Source organism: Alosa alosa, chromosome 22, assembly GCF_017589495.1.
Source record: "Alosa alosa isolate M-15738 ecotype Scorff River chromosome 22, AALO_Geno_1.1, whole genome shotgun sequence".
Classification (NCBI taxonomy): Eukaryota; Metazoa; Chordata; class Actinopteri; order Clupeiformes; family Clupeidae; genus Alosa; species Alosa alosa.
In genome coordinates, this window is record NC_063210.1 from 2,168,181 (window position 1) to 2,193,961 (window position 25,781).

The window sequence follows — 25,781 nt, forward strand, 5'->3', positions numbered from 1 at the left end:
CACTGACCTTGGCATGGCACTGACCATATGGCACCCTCTTTCATCTACAAAAGACTCCCATCTCCTCGAGCCAGACCTCCGTGTGTGTGTGTGTGTGTGTGTGTGTGTGTGTGTGTGTGTGTGTGTGTCCTGCAAGTCTGGTCGCCAAGGGAACGAGTGGCTCACAAGAAAGACCTTGAGAGTTGGATTTCAGTGGAAAGCCTGAGACTGCATGTGTTCACCACAGAGATGGAAGGCAAACTCCAGCAGCACTCCAGCCCACCACCACACACCACGATCGAGGAATCGGGGCCTAGTGTGCGGCGTGCACTGGTGAGAGGAGTGCGGGCTCCACAGCAGCAGTTTCAACTTAATGTGGCTTTTGCTAAATTCCTCAGTGGGACTTCCAATTCAGTCTGATCATAGAACGCAAAAAAAGCACAAGCTAAATCTGAAACTGCTGGCCCAGCAAACTGAAAGTGTGTCAGTGAAGCTTTAGGTTTTGCGCTTTCTGTTTACATGAAACATTCTGTCCTAACTGCCAAGACAGACAGACCTTCATGGAGCCCTACGCCACGGCCGAGTCGGCTCACCACACCGGCGATGCCCTTCCTCCTATGCTCATTCCTCACGCCTGCTGTGCCGCGCTCATCAGGCCCCAGCATGCCCTGCAGACGCACTCACAAAGGACTCATGACTGACACAGTGGCACGCCAGGCCCAACGATATGCAGCAGCCCTGAGTCACACTGATAAATGCTCCATCTTCAAGTGGATCCAAGGAGGACGCATGAGGGTGGAAAAGAGCAGCAGAGGGTTTAGGAGACCTAGACACACAGAGGGGTGTTAGCAATGGAGAGGGCCAGACGGAGTCAGACGGGGGGTTTGGGGTGGAGCAATGAGGAGAGAGAAAGGGAGAGCAGGCAGCAGGCCTGACACATGGCCCACATTCAGGCTAGCTCCCGCCTGGGTGCTGCTAACGAGAGAAAGCCCTTTTGTTCTCTAGTGAACAGAGAGAGATGTGAGAAGGGACATCTTGCATTATTTAAAGTCAAGTGAACAATCAAATGTCTCTCCATCAGGAACAATAGATCAACCAAGTTTGAGAAGAACAGACAAATCTGAAACTATACTGAGGCGTTCACATTTGGTGTGTTTTAAAGGCTTACCTGTTATCCCTGTTGAAACGGACACTGAAGCTGAACACACCAAGAATGTCAAGCTTGGTGCTAAGGCTAAACAAATAATCTTAAAACCAGACTAAAAGAATTTCACAGGACTAAAAGAATTTTCGTAGGTCTTCGTAGAAAATAGCCAACCATCTTGGTGTAAGGAATAATCTCAAACAATCTTACCAAACGTCTTTCAGATTTTCTGCAGAGTTTGGTGTGTGCATAAATCCCCTTCAACCCCAAAGGTCAGAGAACCCATTAATTACGGTACATCGGTCATGCCTGCTCTTTGCTAGGCCTACTTGTGAGAGTCCTACTGTGTGTGCTGCCTGTGCAATAATGTTTTGGGGTGTCACAAAGAGGTCGAGTAAGAAAGTGAGGAAATGTGTAGGCTTTTAATCACATTATTATGACCATTAAATGTAGGCCTATGCTATTTTGCATGCTAAAATCTGATTCATCACAAGTAAATAAAGAATGGGAACGCAGGTTGGATAATTATATTCTTAGTGTTAATTCCTCTGTATGTCCTGCTGGTGACCTCAGTACCTGTTAAGACGCTCTTAGCCAGTAACGAGAACTCTGATCACTCGTAGATCCAGCCTACGAGTGTTTTCACAACGCTCTTAAGCTACGATGGTTTTGGGAAACAGTCAGCAAACCTTAAGAGGGACTTTATGACCAGGCTTACTATGCTTTCAGGAAACCCGGCCCAGATCTAGGCCAAATCAATATTTGTAACCACTTCCCCCTTCATCTGACTGCCCAAACTAAACGTACAAAACAGGCAGTTTTACAAACACATTTACAATGGTGTTTATTATGTAACAATATATATGTACACTTTCCTCTTGATGTTATAAACTGTATTTAGAAAATAAAATAAAACTCTATTAGCTTGTTCCAACAGTGGAGGTGAATGATAAAAGACAGCCTGATATTACTGGTGAAATGTGAAGCCCATTTATTTTGCACACAAATATGTTTGTGTGTATGCCTGTGTGTATGCTTAGATGCCTACATGCATCTTATTTTTGACAATCACATCAAACAAACAATCTCAGTGCTATGTCAACAGATTTCTCCAAACAGCTCATCATCTGCCTGCATACTTCTGGAGGAATCGTCATTTATATAAACCTCATTCTCTCCACACCCAGTATGCAAGCTGTTCAGGCTAAAGGAGGCCGTCAGAGTGTGCGCACGGAGACACACACACACACACACACACACACACACACACACACACACACACCCATAGGAAGAAACCACTTTACTGCTGAAGGGCCAGTGGGTGTGGTGAGTTTTGCTTAACTTTCTGATTTAGGAAATATTCTCCTGTGTGCACTTCCCATCACTTGAGAACACCCTCACTGCTGGAAACATTGGGGACAGCCAGATAAAATGAGCTCAAGTCTTTGTGGACCCCCCATAAAAACGAGACACTCACACACGCCCCACACACACACACACACTCCCTCCCTCTCTCACCACACACACACACACACACACACACACACACACATGACCAGCCTTTACATAAATGGGCCTACATATCCCATACTCAGCCACCTCCCTTCTCCTGTCCCCATATGAGTAGAGTAAAGCAAGCACCTGGTCCCTAGAAGTCACACAGCCAGGGCAAGAACACAGTTAACCCCTGGGCCCTGGCTAATGCAGTTTACTACCCCAACGTCAAGTCAAGTCCTGCACATTCAAGTGTTGAAGTCCCCACTGCCCCAAGAACTCATGCCAATGAGTCTTCGACTGTCCAAGGTCCCTCTTGGTCAAAGTATAACATCATGAGTCCGTCACTCCGCCTTGTCAGTTCCTCTCAATTTGCTCAATGTCCAACTCTCCACCCAGCTGATATACATCGCGCCTACTCTCGCACAACCCCGCCCACAAGGGCTCACGCTCCTTCCCATTGGTCGTCCCTGAGTTCAGGTGCCCACAGCCAGGTGGGTCTGCGTCCTGGTCGTCAGCAGAGGAGTCATCCTCCGCATGGCACTGCCCCTCTGAGCGGCAGCGAGGTTCCTCGCCCTGGTCGCCCACCGAGGCGAAGGCGGTCTCGTACTGGTGGCTACTGCTCAGCGCGGGCGGGACAGGGTTTGCGTCCTCCCCAGTGATCCCAGGGCAGCTCAGGCTGTGGAAGTTCCGAAGTTTCTGCAAAGACAAGAGAAAAGACACAGGTCAGTATGGTATGTATTTATGTACATTTCCAATAATGTTACAGAGAAACTATCAGGGGCTATTTGAAGAGTCAAATTCTTCCATGACTCCGTCTCAAGACTGAAAGTTTCCATGCATACTGCAACACTGAAGTGCAAAATCCCCTGGAGAGAACGTAGAGCTCCAGTTGGTTTAAGTGGTAAGGCGCCTTCCTCCTTCTACAAAACCCACAGCCTATATGAGGAACAGCTGAGAGAGTGGTTTCTTGTCCGAACCTCTAGTATGAGGACTGACCTCAAACATAATACACAACCCCACCCTACAAAACTTGGCTAATCGCTAATCACTGTGAAACACTCATTTTGTTTGATGATTCTATTCAAAACTAGCATTTCTAGTCAGTCACTATGCAATATACATGGGAATTACAACATTTGAAAGGCCTTTCAGTAATGTCCAAGATAAACATACAGTAAATCAACAAATCTGAGCGCTGGGAGTCTTTAAACTCTCCACTCAAATCACACAGGGAGCAACTTAAATGACGACACAGAACACACAACTGCACGACAATGTAGTAAAGCAAAACTGTAACAAAACAGTGAATCATGACACCCCCATAAGAAATAACCTTTCCTTTTAGGGTATGGATTTCCTTTAATGACAAAACCCAAGGCCAAGTTGCCATGGGAACAGAACATTTGCTTGGTAGTATTTTCTTCTTTTCTGCTCTCGTTGTTTGAGACGTTGTACAGAACAATGTGCCCCGTGCTTCATTTGAGCACAATGTGGGGCGGCGGTGTGCCACCCCAGCGGGCTGGACTGTCCTGCCAGGCGGAGCGGAGCGCATGATGCAGCGCGGCGGAGCCGGGAGCATCTCATTAATCACTCATTTACATACAGCCACCACAATGGTGCTCCTGCCTCTCCGCCGCTTGACCAGGACCCTGGGGTTACACGGGCAGGACAAAAGGGGGAAGGTCAGATGTGTTCAGATATCTACAGTTGTTTGAGACAACTGCTGGGGGACTTAAGTTTGGAGTATGTGAACTTGGACTCACTTTCTCACACACACACACACGGCTCGGATAACTGACATCAGCCAGCCACGGCCCTGGCCTTGCACTCCCCCAGTGTGCAGAACAATGAGTGCATACATCTGGGCTGCTGTGTGAAATGTGCAGCCCCATTCCCACAGCGCACTGCAGCGTGCCTGCCTGCCTGTCCGCCTGCCCGGGGGCCCCAGCATACAGCAGCTGGCGTGAGCCACGCCGTGGCCACGGAGAATGGAGAGGGCCCCTGCAGATTAGCCAGGACAGCATGGACAGAACAACTGCCACTCGAGGCTCTATAGAGTAAGGAGCGGGGGCTGCCCCCACTGATAAAACACACGCCTGTTATGTAATAATGCAAAGAGGGGTCTCACACACAGCTTGGCACTCTAAGCCCTCCTCAGACACGCTGAGAGAGAGAGAGAGAGAGAGAGAGAGAGAGAGAGAGAGAGAGAGAGAGAGAGAGAGACACACACAACACACACACGCAGCAGGGCGACAGACCGGCAGGAGAGGCCTGTGAATGAGCAGGGAGAGAAGTGAAAACTGGTCATCTGTATTAGGCCTCTCTCTCCCTCCCTCGGGTAGCGGCTGGCCGGGGCCACATTCTGAGCAGCCCCACATCAAAGAGGCCCCTCTGTATGTTTTGGCACTACTAAACATTTCCCTCACTATTTGCTCAGCCCTGCTGGCCCATTAGGTGTGGGAATCTGCAGAGACCTCCACCATCTGGTATTACCACCATATTTGGTTTGCCATTTGTATAACTTAGTAATTTTATAGGCACCATGGAAATGAAAGCAAGGGTGGTACGGAGCTGTACATCTAAGCTTTACATCTAACACGGGGGCAGCCGTGGCCCACTAGTTAGCACTCTGGACTTGTAACCGGAGGGTTGCCAGTTCGAGCCCCGACCAGTGGGCCACGGCTGAAGTGCCCCTGAGCAAGGCACCTAACCCCTCACTGCTCCCCGAGCGCTGCCGTTGAAGCAGGCAGCTCACTGCTCCGGGATTAGTGTGTGCTTCACCTCACTGTGTTCACTGTGTGCTGAGTGTGTTTCACTAATTCACCGATTGGGTTAAATGCAGAGACCAAATTTCCCTCACGGGATCAAAAAAGTATATATACACTTATACTTATACTTAACCTTCCTCCTAGACAATAAGCCATCCCACTCAACATACAGAATGAAGACGCTGAGATCCATCCTGGTTCATCTGAATAAGACCCAGTTAAGTGCAGATGCACTTGGTCCAGCTGGCAGAGACAAGTCCCTCATACTCATCCCTCACATTAGCCTAAAAGTGTGACAATCGTCTAACAATGATTAAATAAAACTGATCATTAAACGGTGCCAAGATCTACCCAAATCACAAAAATGACCATTTAAAAGGTAAATCACTGCAACACCTGAGAAAGAACTGGTATGAGAACCATTATGAGTGAGGAACACAGAGGTAAAATAAGCAGAGTTTTATTTTTAAAATCCTGTATTTTGGGTCAAGCCTTAGCTGTACAGTTAATCACTGCAACAACACCTGAGAAAGAACTGGTATGAGAACCATTATCAGCTCAGAATTATAGTGCAACATAGTCTAGGGATTGGACAAGGGAAGCATATCGGAAATGTGATGCAGTGTGTGGGTAGCTTCAAACAAATTCCGGCTGATTGCCAATACAGACACTGACATACACATCTTTTTTATTTCATGGGAAAGAACAGGCATGGGGGAGAGATAAAAAGGTGTCATATTTAGACCAATCATATTTGGATCTCAAGCAGGACAACATTCCAGCCCAGTGCTCCAGCACAAAGCACAGGCAGCGCCACGAGAAGAGCTCACACACACACACACACACACACACACACACACACACACACAGGTAGCCGAACAATCAGCAGGAAAAGCGTCAGCCCCACACGAGAGAGACCTCAGAAGTCCTGCAGCGGGAGCGCATTGTTGCCGTGCCACTGGAATGCTTTTGTGTACGCGAGCTTGGCAGCAGCCGTCTCGCTAGGGGCTGGACCGTTTCAAAGTGTAGGTGTTCTGGGTCGCCGCAGACTGTTTGTTAAGACACCACTGAACTCTGGGTGACTTCCTAGCGTGGGCCATGGCCAGCTCTGTTTATAGCTCTGATTGCTGGGAGCACAAAATTACGGTATTGCGTGAGAGCATGGCTGCCAGTAAAGGGTGTGTGTTTGGCAATGTGACGTGCATGCCATGTTCTGGAGTGCATGTGAAACGGAGAAGCTGGTAAAGATTGTATAATTATTATTATTATTATTATTATTATTATCCCAACATTATCAACAACAGCTTTCAAAGAGGTGCATTGTTTACAGGAAGAGTATTATTAAAAAGTTTTTAGAAATGTCTCTTCAAAAGGAAGTTTTAAAATCCTTGCTCTTGCTAAGCTATGCCCGTCCTTCAGTCACAACAATGATAAAAACAACTGCTGTGTCCTGTCAACAATAAAAAAAGTTATACACTACCATGCTTATGGCTGCAATAATTATTGACCTGACCCAGTTGCTGGGTTTATAGCAGCCTCTCTGCCAGGCCCTCTAGGTTAATGTGCAGGAGTTCCCATCCCAGCTAGGCATCTGTGGTGTGCCAGCACAAACAACACTCAGTGGACCTTTCCAAAGAGGTACATTCTGTCCATGGAGCTGATGGGTTGAAGCCATAGGGGACTCCAACACTGGCGCACATTTGGAAACTCAAATGCACAGCTGCACATGATTATTTCCAAGCTCCCCGCTCGGAGGGGTTGTGCTCTAAACCGCCACCGGCTGACCAGAGCCAAGGGAAAAACCTTCATTTCTCCCACTCCTCTGGGTGGGGGGGAGGAAAATCTGTGTATTTTCGAGGAATTAAGCCATGGGCCAGATCGCCATCAGCTGTAATGAAACATGGCTTTCAAAGAAATAAGAGGGAATCAGCCTGGGGAGAGCAAAGGAGAGGGGAAAGGGAGTGGGGCGCTGCTGCTCAGAGTTCACAAGGCAAGCTGGCTTTGAATTGGGAAACAAAAACACAAGGCCTGCCCTTTTCACAGAGGAAGCCAAAAGGGAGAATCAGTCAGTGCCAGTGAGGCGATTAGATACATGTACTTGTATGCAAACACCTTTTGAAGGCTGCAGAAAAGAGCGGTTGTGTGCCAGCGGCGGCCGGTCAAAGAGAGTCGGACAACACTGGCCTGGGCTGCCACACCAGACAGACACGTCTCACACGCGGGCTGCCTCAACGCACCATCTGTTTCCTCTCGCCTGTTGCCAAGCTCCACATCTGAGGAGTGCCTCGTGGTCCTACTCTACTTTTCCTTCCAGCGCCGCTATATCTGTGTGTGTGTGTGTGTGTGTGTGTGTACACAATCAGAAAAATGCTACACAGAAGGGATGTGTGTGAAAACATGTGCGTCACAGTAAGCGATGGGTAACAAAAGTAGCGTTAGCATGCTGTGCATGTGTATGATTCTACAGTAAGAGATGAAATGGTAGCCTCAGCATGGTCCAGCACAGCCATGATATGGGCAGAGCAGCAGGAGTTTGGGGCTGTTAAATCCATTTTGGGGGGAGACTCTGCTCAGTGAGCCAGAACGTCTCATCCCTCATTAAGAGCTCCTGGAGCGTGGCGAGAACAGAGGAGCAGACGTCTTCGGACGAACAGACAGTAAGCCAAACTGACAACAGGCTGCAAGACGCACTCAGCCTTGCTATGGACACAGGGCCTAAAATGGTGCGAATGGCACACACTGAAGACACAGTAAAGTAGGTTAACCAGCTGGAGAGAGCAGCTTCAATTTGGGAACAGGTGTTATCTGAGACAGTTGCACACTGTTAGTTGGCAGTATCTGCACAGGAGATTTGACTTGCACACTACAAAAGAAAGGAGGGGGAATGCAACATGGCCTTCTAACAGGGGCAGCCTAATCTGAACTTGGTTCAGCCAAGGACAAGGAAGTGAGGAACACAGAGGTAAAATAAGCTGACTGAAAACCAAAAAAACAAAAACAATTTTGGGTCAAGCCTTAGCTGTACAAATTCAGGGACAGAGCCATACAGAGTAAGTATATAGAGTTAGCTGATCTGTTTCAAACATGGCTTATTTGGTCTGCTTGTTCAACTCTCTGCCAGGCCCTCTCAATTAACGTGCGCCACAACAAGGCCACTCCATCAGTATATACTACATCCCCACCCCATGTAAGAAGAGGGCATCGAGCCCGAGATTCTCACCTGCGTCATCTTGGCCAGGTCCAGAGAGGGCCTCTGCTTGTGAGAGTCGGCTGGTCGGCGGCGCTTGACTCCAATCTTCTTGTCATTCAGAACGCAGGGTTGGGAGCGGCTGCGTGCCAGGCCACTCTGCCCGCCGCGGCGGCCCAACTCCGGGGTGGAGTCTGAGGAGGAGCAGGCCTCGACGTGGCCCTGGGGCTCTGGGAGGCAGATCTGCTCGTGAGAGAGGTAGAGTGGGCAGGGTGGCTTGGAGGGCGAGGAGGACGGGGAGGTGGGGGAGGCCAGGAGGCCCGTGAAGGCCGAGGGAAAGGCGAGGCTGCCGCCGAAGCAGGGCAGCTCCAGGCCATTGGAGCGCGTGGGCAGGCTGAAGCTGGAGCTGCGCTGCATCCCAAGGAAGCTGGACGAGGCTCCAGCCGCCGCGCCCGAGTGCCCAGTCCTCTGGGCCACACTGCCGCCGCTGTGACAGCGCCGCTTCTCCACCGCCGTCCAGACGCGCGAGCCCTGGGGTCGCCACGGAGAGCGGCAGCCAGCGGCCAGCTCGTCGGAGCAGGAGAGGGAGCGACACTGGCGCTTGCTGGGCGGGGCAGTAGAAAGCACGTGCGCAGGGCTACTTTCGCTCAGACTCAGATCCTGGAGCAGGTTGCTGATGGTGCCGGAGGTGCCCCAGGGGGTAGCGGTCAGGCTCTGGCAGCTCTCAGGAAGGGCGTCCCACAGGCTCTCCAGGCTGGAGCCCACTGGCCGCTGCTGGATGCCACAGCCCCTGCCCATCTCACACCACCTGCTTGACTCTGAGAGCGCACACACACACACACACACACACACACACACACACAGGGGAAGAAAAAAAAGGATGAAATTATTAATATGAACATTAATGACTTTAATTACATTTGCAATACATATTTTAACCTGTTTTTTAACGATGGCCTGATAAGATGAACAACCTCCTTTGTCGTATTTACGTATCACAATGTATTCCCTTACGTATCACAATGTAAGGATCAAGCTGGTCTTCATTCAGCTGGTGTCAAGCAGTGGTCAGACAAAAAGAGCAGGAATTACTAGCTCCTACAGAAGGCTGTTTTTCACTGCAGGAACTGGAAGGGATGCTTCAGGGCAGCCCACACTTTTGTGTGTGTTCTGACCGCAGGACCTCTTTAAGTATAGTTCTCGGGAGTAATTCTGTGTGGCCCTGAAACTACTGGGTGGTGCTTCGAGTGATGATGGATGGCATTAATTGGTTGAGTGTAAGACAACAAGTGCCATTTTTTAAAACCAGCACAAATATGTTCTACTATATCTTGATTACATCGCAGCTTATGAAGTACCATGAAAATCCAAAAATCAAAATACATTTGCTTCCTACTACTACTACTACTACTACTACTACTACTACTACTACTACTACCGCTACCGCTACCACTACTACTACTACTACATAGCTTAAATGTATATAGCTCCTTTCAGGATACCGAAGATCGCTTGACAAACAAAGGGATGGGTAGGGAATGGAAGGTCAGAGGGTTACACGGGTTGTTTACAAATTTTACAAGGGTTTAAATTATGCCCAGAGCAACTTGAGTTAAGTGCCTTGCTCAAGGGCACAACTGTAGAAGCCGGGAATTGAAGCGACAACTTTCAGGCTACGGCACGCTAGCCCAGTTCCTTAACCACTACACTACCACCTCCCCAATTAGATATCTTGCAGGCACCATTTAATCCCGACCATGTCAATCCACGCGTACAGCTGTATAGCGTAGCACTGTGAAATTCCAAGTACTCTAAGTACATCTAGTCAGCACCAGTGCCACAAGTCAAGTCAATGCATATAATACTATTCAAGTCACATCAGTCATCACAACCTTACAATGACATCATATACAGATCAAGGGAGGGTTGTTCATACATCGTATCAGAAGTTGCGGTTGCCCTGTTTTGCACCGTGGAATATTAACAGTTAAGCTAACATGCAAATAAAGCATCCAACACAAGATAGAGTCTATTACTTTATTTAATGTGGTGCTTTAGAAGTATATGGGTCTTGATGTGTAGCCTGCCTGCTTCAAATTCACATTTTGTGGCATTTGACATGGAACTATACTCTCATTCCAGCGTAATAATCAAGGAACACCATGGGCGCAGCAGCACAATGATATTATGTAGCACCTGAAAATAGTCCCCATAGGCTAAATTCCAGGAACAAGTTTGAGCTGCAGCAGACGAATTGGTTAGTGACGCCTGAATGAGTATAGTTCCATCTCAAATCAGCCTATAAAATTGCCACATTTCATTTTCAGTTGGAGAGGAGACAAGTTTTAAATAGGAAAATTACCGGAAATCATCACTTTTAAACGTGATGCTAGCAGGCGAGAATCTAATGGTCTAATCCGATTCAATGATTCAGACTCAGAGAACGGCTGGATGAACTGGAAAAAGGTTAAAATCAATTGCTTAACTCAAGGGGAAGTGGAAAATGAGTGTAATTCCCCAAATGGTGGAATATCCCTTTAACATAGGAAAGATCTGCACACACACACATACATGAACACACACACACGCACGCGCACACACACACACAAAAATGTTGTAATTGATGTCACTAGTCAAAACATACACAGACACAAAGAGGAACATCATTGCAACCTTCATATTTGGTGAAGTGTCACCTAGTGAGCATCATTGTCACAGTGTAAAACGTCAGGAAGTGAGTAAGTGTTTTCAATGTATAAAACTTGCAAAAACAAATTGCACACATATCAGATATATGCTTTGACACTTGCACCACATATGAGTGCATTGTTGGTTTCCGAAATGGTACGGGTCTCGGAGCCACACGTGCTTGGGCCCGTCATGACCGCTTGCGGCTATATTTTTGGTTGTTCTCACTCACACTTTGTTAGCTAAAAGGGAGCAAAAGGCTAACTGCTCTAACCAACTTCCAGTGAATTATTCTAAGCTAGGCTAATGGTGTCAGATTAGGTTATTGCAAAGAGAAGAGAAGGGAATGCATCCTCTTATCTAACTCTGGGTTAGATGGCAAATAAGCTTACTTCCCAAAATGTTGCCGTGTTCCTTTAAGCAGAACCTTGCTTTTGTGTGTTGGCCATTTTATTGGTTAATTGCTAGCAATGCAGGATTTGACATAGCGTTAGTGACTATGACTAGCGTTATCTAACTTGTTTTGGCACTGAATCACCCTTACCTGACTCAGTTAATCCCGCCTTCCACCTTGACACCACCTCAAGTACTACTTAGAACAGGCTGGCCAAAGGATAAAGGTGAGGCCAGAAACCTGGGGACAATAGCCCTGAGGAAGCCTCGCAGAGGCACAAGAAGTGACAATGGGGAAGCCATTAGCCTCCATATGCCTTAATTCACCTGACTTTGGCCCAACAGTGGGGAAGTGGCTACTATGTAAGGTTAGGAAAAGTTCTTGGATTATGACAGGCTCATGACTGCACAAATGCACCATTTCTCTCTCAATTCTCTGGCTACAGGGCATCATCTGCTTATGCAAGTATAGAAAGCTTTAAAGCTAAAAGCTTTAACTTTGAGACCCTAATCAACCTGAGATCTAAAAACGTAGGCTTAAAAGACAGAAGTAGCATGAACAAAACCTTGTCAACAAAACGTCAAGTAACATCCAGCTGCAAGACACGCAAGCAAAGCATTGGGGTCTTTTTCTGAAGGTAAACAAATCTATGTCTGAAGAATGCAACACTCTTATTTCAGTCTTTTCAGGAAAGGAGTACAAAGCACAACAAAGTCTGGCTCTCTACAGACAACAGCTGCCTTTCAACACAGCCAACAGCCTCACAAGCTGTTCAGGGAACATTTCAATAGCCTTTAATTACATAGTAAAGGAAGGAGAAAGGGAGAATCAACCGAGTCCAATCAAGACGGGATGACGAGAGAGACAGCATGAAAAGTGAACAAAGAGAACAGGAAGACCGTAAACAAGAAAAACATTTTCACCTGGAAGATTTTTTAATCGTCCACTGGACAGATAATTTTGCGGTCACAGCTACACTGAAGTTAAAGTAAGTAAAATGGCAAAACAGATAACAGATATTGCAATACTCATGGAAAGGTAAAAAGGTGAGCATGTAGGAGATGCATACCAGAATAAAAACCTTAGTGCCAGAAAAAAACTGGTTAAATTACATAACTTTTCATTGGTTGAGGCTAGCCTGGTGCTGCCATTCCACATTAAGTGCATTCATTGAGGGTTGAATATCTCAAGTTGGGGACACTGCTACCAAACCCAAATGAAAGTGAGGGTAAGCCTGTAGAGATGTAAGCAGTAGCATATTTCCCTCCATATTACCAAAACTTGATCCACGTCATTTCTATTTTAAGAGATTGTAACTTGGGTCTTCCTGATAAGAGCAACTTTGTTGAGGAACTGGAATTCCCAGTCAACTCAACCACTCCTTACAGTTCATTGTGGTCCAGAAAACTCAAAGCTAGTCAGGCTAGGGTTAGCATTAAAAGGGCAGAAAGTATCATATTAATGTCCCCCTTTCCCTGAAGCCTTTTCTATGCAACATTTAGGTAAAGAAAGATCTGTCAGGTGTGCCAACCACCCACCTCTTCAGACAAGTACTTACCCATGATTCCACAGGAGAAGAGAGCTGCCCCCTGGCTCATGGTCACTGTCTCACACTGTAAAGAAACAACAAAAGGAAGTGTGCCTCCTCAACACTACACTTGGACAAACACAGACACACAGCAACCCTTTAGGCAAACGTCAGTTCTGTACAATTCACAATGAGGCAGGAAACCGATCACTCCCCTCCTCCCCACCAACAGCAGCAGCCATGCCAGCAGAGATGGGTCATGTAGACCACAAACAAATCAGCTGTCTGTGCATGTCAACGAGCTAGCAAGCCAGATGCTAGAGAGAGGGGAGGGGGGTTCGGGGCCTTCACCAAACAAGCTGAGGAAACTCTACTGGCAAAGACATTCAGTCTTAACTGAAGCTCACGTTTAAGAGGAACTCTCGAATGACTTCAACCCAGATAATGTGAGACAAGCACTGGTCAGATTTCCAGGGAAATTTTTGTCATTCAGTTTTCATTCTGTTCTCATGAGTCATGCTAGCCTGGTCCAGGGCAAAAGCCACAAGAGCCAAAAGAGTTTTTTTACAGAGGAAATAACTGGACTGATGACAAACCCTTTCTGATAACAATTTGACACTTTTACAATACCTTATTTACAGCTTAAATGTCCTCTCTATCAAAACAAAAATGAGGATGTAACTTTCCTTCCTAAACTTTACAACAGTGATTAGAGGTTCCTATTTAAAATATTTAAACAAAGCTTACCGGCTCGAAGTTTGAATCTTTGGATGTTACATCATCAGCTCCCTTCTTTTCCAGTGTTTTAGCTTGAATAATCACCATGACAACACACATCTTTGCCACAGTCCGATCCAGTGCAGAGCTGACCCATCAGAGCCCATCTTTAACGGAGGCACTGAGTTACAGGCACACACTAGATGTCCATCAATGCAAATGTTCCTGTCAAGTTCCTCTGAAATGTTCTTCAGGGCTCTGCAGGAGTCTGTGGAGATAAGACAAGGGCTTTAGGCTTTCTTTTGTTTGACCCAGAGAGCAGGAGGCAAGCCGCCGGGACAGCGGGGGAAGAGTGTGGCTGCAGTGCCCAGAGTCTGACCTCCCCACCGCCTGAGGAATTCTTCTCCACTCTCCCTCCTTTTGTCTGGCAACATATACACAGAACTCTTTCAGTAATCAGTGTGTACACGCACGCACGCACGCACGCACACACTGTGAGCACACATACACATACACATACACATACACATACACACAGACACACTGACACACAGACACGGGAAAGGACAGAAGAAAACACAATTCTAGAAAAAAGAAAAAACACTGATATTGTAGGTTACAACAGCACTAAATTCTGCGCAGACAGAGTGCTCGTTCTCTTCCTGTGTATTCATGGCCCAAAACTTGCAATCTGCCAATTACAGCAGATGTGTCCACTCTTTAACCTTTCCCAATTCCCTCTTGTATTGCAACCTCCAGAGCTAGGGTTAGTATGGAAATCTGACCTTTTGGATGATCAAACATCATACCGAAGACAAGAAACCATTCAGGCTGCTAGGCTAGACTACATGAAACTACATCAACACCACTTACCAGTAATCCCCCGTTATATTTCAGCTAACTGAAATATAAATAGGTGTGGCGATAAGAATCATTCACTGGAAACTGGGATGACTAGTCCAACAGTTCCATATTAAAGAGCAGACGTCATGCAAAGAGAACAGGAAGAAAACCTTTTCCATGGCATTAGTAACTGATCTACTTGCCCTGTGGTATAAAGCTTCACCGGGCACACACCTGCCCAATGCTGTTCACCCACATGACCTCATAAAATCATTCAATGCCCAAAGGAGTCACTAGCCTATGACCTGTAGATGGATGCTACAATACAGGGTCTCATTCTCAGTTGAGACAGAGCACAAAGCCAACACTGGAGAGCTAATAAGCAAGACTTACTGTAGGCCAAACCATTGCCACTGCTGATAGGATTAAGGGTGTGCAGCTACCATATCATGCACCGCGTGATGCTAATGATCAAGCTAATGATCCAGCTAATGATCCTCTCCCTCTAATTTGTCCACATGCCAGGTTATGCTACACACCAACAATATCATGCTATTGATGGGAGCAAGACCCAGCAGAACTAGAGCACTGAAATCTGTTCAATGCAGATGAATGGGCAACCTTGGCAGTTCCTCTCCACTCTCACACTTGTATCAGGTTCCTCAGGATGACTTGGCTGATCTGGATTATCCCCTAAGCAGTGCCTTTGTTTCAACCGTTTCTGGAAGAAGAGGTGCTCAACAACTTGAATAACAAATGCACCCAATGTTGCTACATTCTAAAAAGTATCAAGATATTGATAAGATATATAAGATATAAGATAAGATATATAAGATATAAGATAAAACACAAGTTTTTAGGTCAACAAGATCCGTTTGACCAAGGTATCTCATCTCCAAGGATATGTCAATGCTGAAGAGCAATTTCATTTTTCTTAAGAAAATGTCTACAAACACAATGAACCAATGTCTACAATGAGCCAATTAAACTGAATTCTCATCCCATGACTATATGCCTCAGCAAACAAGTTTTATTTCAATCCTACCTACAATTGTATGAGGTCACAGTGACCTTGGCCTTTGACCACCAAAATCCAATCAGTTCATTCTTGAGTGAGTTCATGTGAACATTTGGGGTGAATTTTAAGAATTGTCCTTGAGGCTTTCCTGATATATAGTGCTCACTTGCGAGTCAAGAACTTGAGGCTAAAGTGACCTTTTTCCTTTAACCAACCAATTCTAATCAGATAATCTTTGAGTCCTAGTGAATGCTTGAACAAAATCTTCAGCAAATTAAAGTCACAGTGACCTTGACTTTTGGCCTTTGACCACCAAAATCTAATCAATTCATATTTTTAGACCAAGTGATTGTTAATGCTAGCCTAAATGTAGAAGAATTCTCTTACTTTAAACCACAGAAAACTTGCTGAAATAGCTGACATTGCAAGGACTTTTGTGCCGTTGATGCTCTGCTGTCCAATCATGTATGCCTATTTATTTTCCCGAACCAATCCTGCTGCTGTACTGTAGGGCATAAAGTGTCCCTTCAACCACTGTCTTCACATCAGCTGACATCAGTCTCAGATTGGCCAACCACAAGAAAAAAACATGCATATCTGGCCACCTCAGCCTATTTGCTAACTATGCACAGGAGAATTAGAGAGGGTTGTGGCACAATGGTTAAAACAGTCTGGAGGTACAAATTAATTAGTTAAAAAGGTATTGTACCCTATGGCTGTCAGTCACCATCATTTCACTTCATTTATGTATGACAGTGTATTGACCAAACCTATGCAGGCCTAGGCTACAACCAACGAAGGGCCGATCTAAACCTCTATCAAACAAAGGCTGACATTGTTTTCTGATATTCAAATAGCAGAATATTTATACGAAATGCAAGTTCTATAAAAAAAAAGAATGGTTTTCTCTGTTAACACCAGCTTATGGGTAATCTATGGTGTTGTCTATATCAGTCAGAGCTAGTATGACAGTGTTTTCATGTAGACAAACAGTGTGGTATATTGGATAGCATAAATACCCATGTATAGGTACCACATCCAAGTATTAGCCTAATGGCAAGACTACTAAAGTTTACAAAATCAATGTAACCTGTGGTTAAATAGTCAGGAAATCAGGTGAAGTCTGCCAATACTGTGGCAATAACATGAAGCAAACAATCAGGATGGTGACTACAACCAGAGCTTGAGTGTTTTAGCACACCCTCAAAATGGACAGTCCTAGACAAACTTGTACTGGTGTTTAAAGACAAGAACAATTATTTGAATACCCATCGATATGCAGATGGCAGCGCAAAGGGTTTGAGGGTTTTCAAAAAACACTTTGAGTCTTGAGGGCTTTGAAACCACAGAGCCGGCAGTATGTGAGCATAGGGTGGGGGATAGTTCACCAGTGGATTCACAAGTAGGCAGCTGCCCCAGCCACTTACCATAAACACAAAGGCCCAGCCGGCCTGCTCCTCTTAAACCAGCTTGTCAAGGGAGAGGCCTTCCTTTTTCAGAGGGAAGTGCTGATTTAGAGGCAGGCCATGTTCACCCAGTCCATGCATCCACCACTGTATAACAGGGCATAAGGACATGCATGTTGTGCTGCAGACAAAGTCCTTTAACAGCATGTGACTTTTGTTCCAGCAAACCCTTGTTCCATTTGGGATAGCTTGCACGCCAACAGACGGCCTGTTAAATTGTTACCAGGCAATAAGAAGCTTTGGCACGAAACCGAAGGCTGTGCCACCACAGCCACAAGTATGTAACAAAGGGTGAAAGATGGAGAAAGAAGTGCAAGACAATTTCAAATAATCTCAAAGGGCAATTAGGTGTGAGATATAAGATGGGAAGCATAATAGCTGAGGACCTTAGTACTTTCTTCATAAACATGACATTCTTTCAATGTGATTGACATCACATTGTGGATGTAAAATGTTGATTTAGCATTTCTTCAAATAGTAAAACAATGTGTAGATGCAAGTTCAAGTCAGCAGAGAATGCTGTGCCCATATCTCAAAGTGCAGCAAACTGGAAATTACAATGTTGAAATGTGTATTATGTATAGAATATGTAGCCTGATTTCTCAGTGTAGTCTATTTTTATTGTCACCCAGGCGTCCACGTACAAGTTCTCAAACCTTTCTGAAGCAACAAAATTTATTACAGCTTAGAAACAATAGTATCACAATTGTTACACTTGAGACCAGCTTTCACAACTAGCATACCCTACTAAATATTAAGCATGAACAAGGTCAAGGAAGGGGATTAACTAAACACAAACTCAAAATAGTTTGTGCAACATCAGGGCCCATGTACATAATATAGAACATATCTAATCAACTTCTCAGTTACCCTCTGCGTTTTGGGTATTGCGAGCTACAGCTGATCATAAAAATCAATAACACAGGTAGCTTATGCAAAACATAAATGCATGTCACAGTTTGTCCAACTAACTTGTGCAGAAATGATGGCTTACATCTCATTGGCAGTCATCAATTCATTACAAAGACACCAGATTGGCAAGACAATTTCCCTAAGTCAGCATGCATACCTTCATGTTATGCACAATTGTGTATCACTTATGCACATTATGTAAATGGTCAGTTGTAATTGAACCGAGCTATGCTAAGGTGTGTGAATCAATCCTACCGAAGTACAAGACACTTCTGTAATTATACACCGTGACCGATGCACTTTTGACAATAGTTCAAACTATCAAAACTTCTACTGTACTGCAACTATCTGTACGAAAACTAGCAAAACAAAGGCATTTAAGCTCTGTTTATGTCTGTTTATGTCCATATTTGGCACTAGTGTACTTTGAGATACTGTCCACACAAATTAAAACCAGTAGTCTAATTAACCTACTGTTCATACCCGATACTACAGTATCAAGGTGTACGCTGAATGGGAGGCCTCGTCTGGCTGAACAACTGAACTAAAACCAAAGTGGGGACTTTTGTCCTTGACGCAGCAGCTTTCCCCATCACAAAGGTGGGTAATTTCCCCCTGATAACCAGAACACCGTCGTTGCCATTGTACTTATTCTATCAAGACATATGCCCTAAACTACATTTTATTACAGTTAATCGATGTCATTAGATACATGCCTAATACTTTTCAGAATCCATTAAATTAAAATATGTATTCTATGGAAAAAGGGGGGCACCTCAAAAACAAACTTTTGCCATATTATGTGGTCTTTTAAAGCTAGTTGATCTTAAAATCGCATGCTTCTGCAAATAACCCGCGTAAAAGAAAAATGAAACAAATTCCAAAGGAAAAAGTGCATGGTTTACTTAAGGTTAATGTTGTCAACTAGTAAATTAACATTACCTCGACCGTTCTTGTATTCATTCTAGCTTCTACACATTCAAATTTCAGTTAACTCAAATGTTAGAGTTAATGTTAACCTTTTTAGCTGATCCAGAATCGATGTTCATTTGCTTATCTAAGAGTGTCATTGCCAGACGAAAATCTGAGTTGGTTAAATAAACTTGAAGACAAACAATGGCTGTTAGCTGGGATAGCCAACTCGGCTAGCTTTTTGAGTTTGTTCAAATGTTTTCCTGGCTAGTTCTGGTCTCAGACAAGTGTTCCAAACCGAGCTAACATCGCCACAAAAATCTCTTCGTGTTACACGCCATCATTAAACAGACTTTTGAGGAGTGTAACAACCAGGGCTTGTTTCGTGTTCTGCATATATTTGTACTAACTAGCTAGTCTTTAATTTTTAGAAACAAGTTCGTTTGCGTTCGCTAGCTACTGTAAGTTAATAATGTTTCCTCTAACTAATGTTAGCTACTTTATCATTTAGTTTAAAGTAAGTTACTCACAAGGATCATGCAGTACATCTCTGTAGAAACAACGTTACCCACAGAGCTGACGTAAATTGCCAATTCACTTCGACAATGCATAACAAAAATCTTGGCAAAATATTCAAGATGTTAAATTCCCCGGACCCCGGTGTGTACACTCTCGCACACGGGGAACTGTGCCACAATCATTTCGCTTGCCCTACATCTACTCGCACTGGGCTGGTGCATGCTTGGCATGCACACTTGACCGAACCATTGACTCGCAGGGGAGAACGGAAATATATATTATATTCATTAAATAAAATGTACCCCATCTCAGATATTGGAAAACACCCAAGGACAAATAATATGGATACAATGAAATTATACATTGTAGTAATAAAGAAAACATATTTTTAGAAATGTTAAGAGAGACACAAAGTCCAATCTATACCCTGACGAGTTTCGAATATTCTGTCAGCCTGAAAAAAGTTTGCTAGCTCATTGAGTAGTTTCAGTACAGTACAGTAGGCCTAAGTTTTGCTTGATGCTTTTGTTGTTGTTTTGATGTAGGCCTACACGATGTTAGCTTTGGTCTTAAACACCTACCAACATCGAATTACTGTTAAAACATTCCTTAATTTAAGCCGATTTACGATTGATAAGCTATATTGAGTTTTTATTAAGGCTCAGGTATAATATCTTTCAACATATTCATTAAAGGTCCACTGCTTGGTTGAATTTCCCATTGTCCTGCGTTCTGTTGAACGTAATTGACCGTATGTTATTTGCACACCTATGAAGTAGATCCAATTTGTTAGCTGCAGATCATGGGCCGTTTTACCACCTCGACCGTGCATTTATTTATGTGAACCGATGCATGTCGTCCATTATCCTTACATAACTGTTCACTCTATAGAGATAGAAATAGATTTCTGAATGTAGACCTAGGCCTATGTAGACTGTGGCCATTTCAAATTCATCATCATTATTATTATAATTTTATTATTATTATTATTATTATTATTATTATTATTATTATTATAGCCTATTTATTATTATTTTATTTCAAACTCTTCTTGTCAAGTCATTTGTATGCAGCGTTATGGGTGTCTGAATCTGTCTTGATGCTGCTGCTTTATGGGTTGATTTCACCTGCCAATGTAGCCTATCATTCCACGATATAGTCTCAGCCACAGGCAAGAGCAAGAAAGTTTAAAGTTCTTAACATGTCAGATGCAAAACACTCTCACACTTTATTTTTACCATCTCACTCTGTTGCTCTGGCTGACTTCAGAATCCATATTTTAACACACATTTAATTGTACTGTTGTGGAAGGTGCATGGGTAACAGTGGCAACTGTTTTTACAAATGCAAACACATCAACAGGGCCATTTGAACTGATACTGCTGCTACTAAGTAATTCTCAACCTTGTGTCATTCTGAATGATTAAAACTATACTATTATAAGCCTATCTTGAGTGTAAATGTATGTTGTTTGCTATGTATCAAGTGTTGAGTTTATAAAATGCACAACTTCATCCAGTCAACTGAAATGCTGAATGACTGAATTAAGGCACACTTATGCATTTGGGTTGGGGTAAGCATAGTTTAGCCCAGGCAGACAGCAAGGTTAATCCAAAGGTAGCATCTGCTGTGACTGTAATCTCTCCCGGGACAGAGTGGAGGAGGTTTACACTGCCCCATAGATAAGAAAAGGAACACTAAGGGTTAGAGGAGCCTCAGTTTTTAGCAAATATAGAATATGGGCAAAGTGCTGACCAAAAAGATTAAATTGGTATATGCAACAACATATTTGTAATATATAATAGATACACGATGCTGATTATTTCCAAGAGAATAATAATGTGAGTGACTGAATGTTTGTTGGATGAAAATTGGGCTTCTATGGTTCAGTCAATACCCTGATCAATAGCAATATTGCAACCATCAATGCAATAGCTCATAGGCAAAACAGTATCCAGTCCTCCTTATGTGACATTATCGTCACTGTTGATGTCAGCAGAACTGAGAACACTGAACAGACAGCAAAGACAATATGGTGGATACGGCCATAGCCTACCTTGTAAAAAGTTTGAACTGTTGTCTGGTGGACTGCATGGGATGTGCAACGTTGAATTGATAAAATACATGAGGTAGACATTTGCTGTTTGTCAGTTTTATCAGTTGGTGAAACAACTATAAGTGCAATAAAATACAAACTTAAATTGAAGTTTGAACCCTTGCTATTAAAACTAATCATACTGAACATACTGTTATAAATATATAGTATATATACATTACACAATGTATTTTGGTTCTTGTAAAATGTGTTTAACAATTCAGCTGCACTGAAAAATCTGAGCTCCTTACAACAATACTCAGTTGCACAGACATCCATTTTGCCCTATCTCGTTTCACCTCCTAAACCCTCATAGTCATTTTCAAGCATTTTACTCTCTGGGTTATCATACACCATCATAAGGCCTTTCAATGAATGCTATTTAGTTCCATCTGGTGGGCAGTTAATGACATTGCATCTCTTATGTGCATAAGGAGATCCACAGAACTGACAACCATTGTTGGATGAATCACTTAGGGACCAATGAGTGGCCTACATATCTAACAAGTTCATAAACACGAATATATTTCCATCAACTGCAAAAATGACATAATAGCCTACTGTAAATGGCTGGTATAGTAATACACTAATACACTTCTGGGTAGCTTTACCTAACTACATTTCTCTGATAGCTTTGCTGTCATTCAACTACTTCCAGTGTGAAGGAATTAGTAGTTTGTAAAAATGTTTTTAAGGTAGCTTCCCCAACATCTGCATATCTAATAAACATGATTTTTTTGTATTTAAGAAACCAAGTGCAATGATGAGATGGAAGAACAAGTGCTGCAACAACCACAGTGATTCTCAGAAGCAGCTATTCATTTTACTTCCTACTTCACACTTACTCACTAACTTCATTCTCGACCACTGCGGTCCTCCAAGCATCGGATCGGGTGAAACTGGAGTCAAGACTCCAATTAAATTATGTTTAATGTAAGCTATTTGAGTTGACTTTAAACTGTTGCTTTGGACAAAAGTGTCTGCCAGGTAACATAAACATAAACATTTTGGTGAGTATGGATTAACTGCAGAATGCAATTGACTAAATTAACCTTCATCATTTATTGGAATGAGCTACTACTCAACTGCTTTGGGGCAGTAACAGTTTAGACACAACTGATAACCCCAGGACAATGTACAAACTTAAATATTAAGTTAATATGCTCAAATTGCTGAAGCTCCTTCGGTCTCATTACAATATGGGCTTCTGGTAAAATTATCCTTTTATGGAGACTTCATTGTAGATATTACTTTGCTACTTTACAAATCATGTATTATTTAAATAACCTTGCATCCAACATTTACAACTAAATGTGTTAAAATATTAAATATGTATACAAGTAAGAATAAAACAAACAACGCCAATAGAAGGCAAATAGGGCATTCAGTAGTGCAATGCAAACAGTGTATTCAGCATCTTCTTGACAAGTATAGGGTCAAAATAACAGCATGTTTGAACGATGGGCATAGTCTTAAGTATAACTAAAGCTAATTTAATAAATAGACTAAATTAATTAGCTAATTTAACACATAGTCAGCTCAAGGCTACCTCATGCCACACAATATGTATGGTTCATACAAAACAAATTGGCTTGTTGATAGACTTTGCCTGTCATTTAAATTAGGGCCCATTATCTTTTGTTGAGAACAAAAAAGATTCTTATAAACAGACTTGTAACACTGCTAAAACAAAAATGCCTTTTGCATAGGACAACTCATATAAAGAACTAGTTGTTTGCAATATATACATTTTGAAGGAGTATTTTTTACCTTAAGTGCTTTGTAGCTAATGAGCACAAATGCAATATCAAACCATTCTTTTCCATTCATTCTAAGGTTTTGATGCATTTTAGCATTAACTAGTCTTCAAAGACACATGGTCAGGTTTTTGTTTTTGTGTGTCTTCTTTCTCATTCTCCATATATGCTTGTACTGATCTCCACAAAGCTCTGATATTCCCTTCTCCAAAGCCTGTGGCGCCACGACGCTCAATCAATTCCAGGAAAAAGGTGTCCTCAGCAAAAATGGGCTTGGTAAACACCTGAAGGAGGTATCTGTTGGGAGGATAGAGGCATGGAATAAGAATTCTGGTGGGAATAGAAAAGCCTTAACTCTTTTTCTACAATCATAGACAAGACACGCACTAATGACTTGCATGTAGTGTGGACACTGATGCAAATTATTACATTTCTCCTAAATGGACTATTTCCCCAAAATGCATTATGTAAAAATATGCAGAAATCATAGATGTACAGTGAGTATGGCTCCATGCATACTAGGCTGAGCATCGATTTTCATTGTATTTTCTTTTTGCACAAGCCATACCGGTCACTGGATGGCTGAGACATGGCTTCCTTGTCCAAGGCTGTGTCCAGAAGGATGCCGTGTTCTAACAGCATCTGAGGGTCATAACCTGCACTCTCTATTTCATGCTGTTTTCCCACCTGTCACAGAGCAAGACATGAGCCAGCATACATACAGTTTAGTTTTGTGATCACTTACATGACAATCAAAAGTTCATTAAAAGGAAATAAAATATATGATATGTACTATGCAAACAATGTAGTATTAGATTTACTGGAAAACATGCGCCTTGCACATACAAGGTTATTCATGTAAGCCTATACCAATTAAACAATCACTTGCTTATGAAACAAGCAAATTAAACACACCTCAGTATAGTAAGTAGGGGGAGGGGAGAAGAACTCTACTCCAGCTTGGGCCATGATTTGAGCTGTCCGCACAATATCGGTGGTGTAAAGTCCAATGTGTTGAATGCCTGGACCTCTGTGCTGTTCCAAAAATGTATCTACTTGATTCTTTCCTTGAAAAATAAGGTGATATGAAAATATCTGAAATGACACCTGAACATCCTGTCAAATAAATTCGGTCAACTAACAGCTAATAATAGAAAAGACATAGCCTACCTTGTTCAGGTAGTGACTCTGCAATTACAAACTTGCAATCTGGTTCCACCTTGTCCTTAGAAGGAAGTTTTATTCCAATTTCACTGCATTTCCAGTACTCCATTGCAGTAAGACGAAGTCCAATACCATCTTGATCAAGGACGTAACCCTCATTCACATCTTCATTGCTGTGAAACATTTAAATTCGGATTTACTCAAACTTAAAATCTTTCTGTCACTCAAACACACGTTCAGGTTATTGATAACATCACAGGACATGCATTTAGCGCTGATGATCTCATACCTGTCAATAAAGAATCTCTGGAAGCCGAAGTGTTTCTCATACCACTTCATCACTTCAGCAGTGCTCCGTCTGGGACAAGCGTAGGTGATGTGATCAAAATGAGTGATTGGACATAGTGAGTCATTTAAGTTGTGCAATTTACTAGAGGTTTCAAGTTCATCAAACTGTGGCAAGAAAATGCCATGGTACTTTGACCTGTCTAGTAGAGTGTGACAGACGTTTCCAACAATAGATTTAATGACAAAGTAAGTAACAGATCCGTTATCATCATGCACAGTCTTTGGAGACAGGAGTATTTGACAGCCTTGGTCGCGAAGTGCATTGAATGACCTCTCGACATTTTCTACTTCGAAACAGACGTTGCACGCGGTGTTGACGGAATAATTTGGGTTGTGGTCGTAGAGAAAACTCAGTTCGTTTAATTCTGAGGTTTTATCACTAAATCTCACACGATTATCCGTCAAATCGTGAAAAAAAGGCACACAAGACAACTCACGGTGACCACCTCGCTCATTCAACTCATGTCCTACTGGATTAGACTTCTCATTTACAAGAAACACCGCCGACCCTCTCCGAAAAGCAAACTGTCCAGATTTCTCAGTTAACCTGGCTGCGAAGAAATCGAACTTAAATTTGGACACAAGGTCATAGGCTATTTTATTCACGTTTGAAACATGCAATGAAATATGGTGCAACCGGCTCATGTAAGCTGCCATTTTCTTGGTGACGTAAAAGGGGGAGTGTCACTGTAAACACCGAACACCGATCAACTTCAGAAGACATAAAGTAGCCTACAGACTGAGCCCATTATGGGATAGAGATATTTCAGGTATATAGAAACAGAGAGAGAAAAAGAAAGCGTATAGCATTTCATAATCTGAAACGCTTAAGAAAAACTTTAGCC

General features: G+C 43.3%; 2 protein-coding genes across 4 annotated transcripts; both read right to left on the bottom strand.

The window, feature by feature from the left end:
* Nucleotides 1-1,950: 1,950 nt before the first annotated feature.
* On the bottom strand, nt 1,951-19,757 carry fam53b (family with sequence similarity 53 member B). Of its 3 annotated transcripts, XM_048233324.1 has the most exons (6): nt 19,584-19,757; nt 14,282-14,326; nt 13,933-14,170; nt 13,216-13,270; nt 8,609-9,393; nt 1,951-3,316 (listed from the first exon to the last, which is right to left on the bottom strand). In XM_048233324.1, the coding sequence occupies exons 3-6, from the start codon at nt 14,020-14,022 to the stop codon at nt 2,975-2,977; spliced, it is 1,272 nt and encodes a 423-aa protein (XP_048089281.1). In that variant the 5' UTR covers nt 14,023-14,170; nt 14,282-14,326; nt 19,584-19,757; the 3' UTR covers nt 1,951-2,974. The 3 variants fall into 3 exon arrangements, with proteins under 3 accessions (XP_048089281.1, XP_048089279.1, XP_048089282.1); XM_048233322.1 differs by lacking the exon at nt 14,282-14,326; XM_048233325.1 differs by lacking the exons at nt 13,216-13,270; nt 13,933-14,170; nt 14,282-14,326.
* Nucleotides 19,758-22,714: 2,957 nt separating this feature from the next.
* Nucleotides 22,715-25,593, bottom strand: LOC125287620 (4-hydroxyphenylpyruvate dioxygenase-like protein). The gene is made up of 5 exons (XM_048233547.1): nt 24,878-25,593; nt 24,595-24,761; nt 24,340-24,491; nt 23,993-24,111; nt 22,715-23,721 (listed from the first exon to the last, which is right to left on the bottom strand). Exons 1-5 carry the CDS (start codon nt 25,591-25,593, stop codon nt 23,523-23,525), a joined length of 1,353 nt encoding a protein of 450 aa, XP_048089504.1. The 3' UTR covers nt 22,715-23,522.
* Between the last annotated feature and the right edge of the window lie 188 nt (nt 25,594-25,781).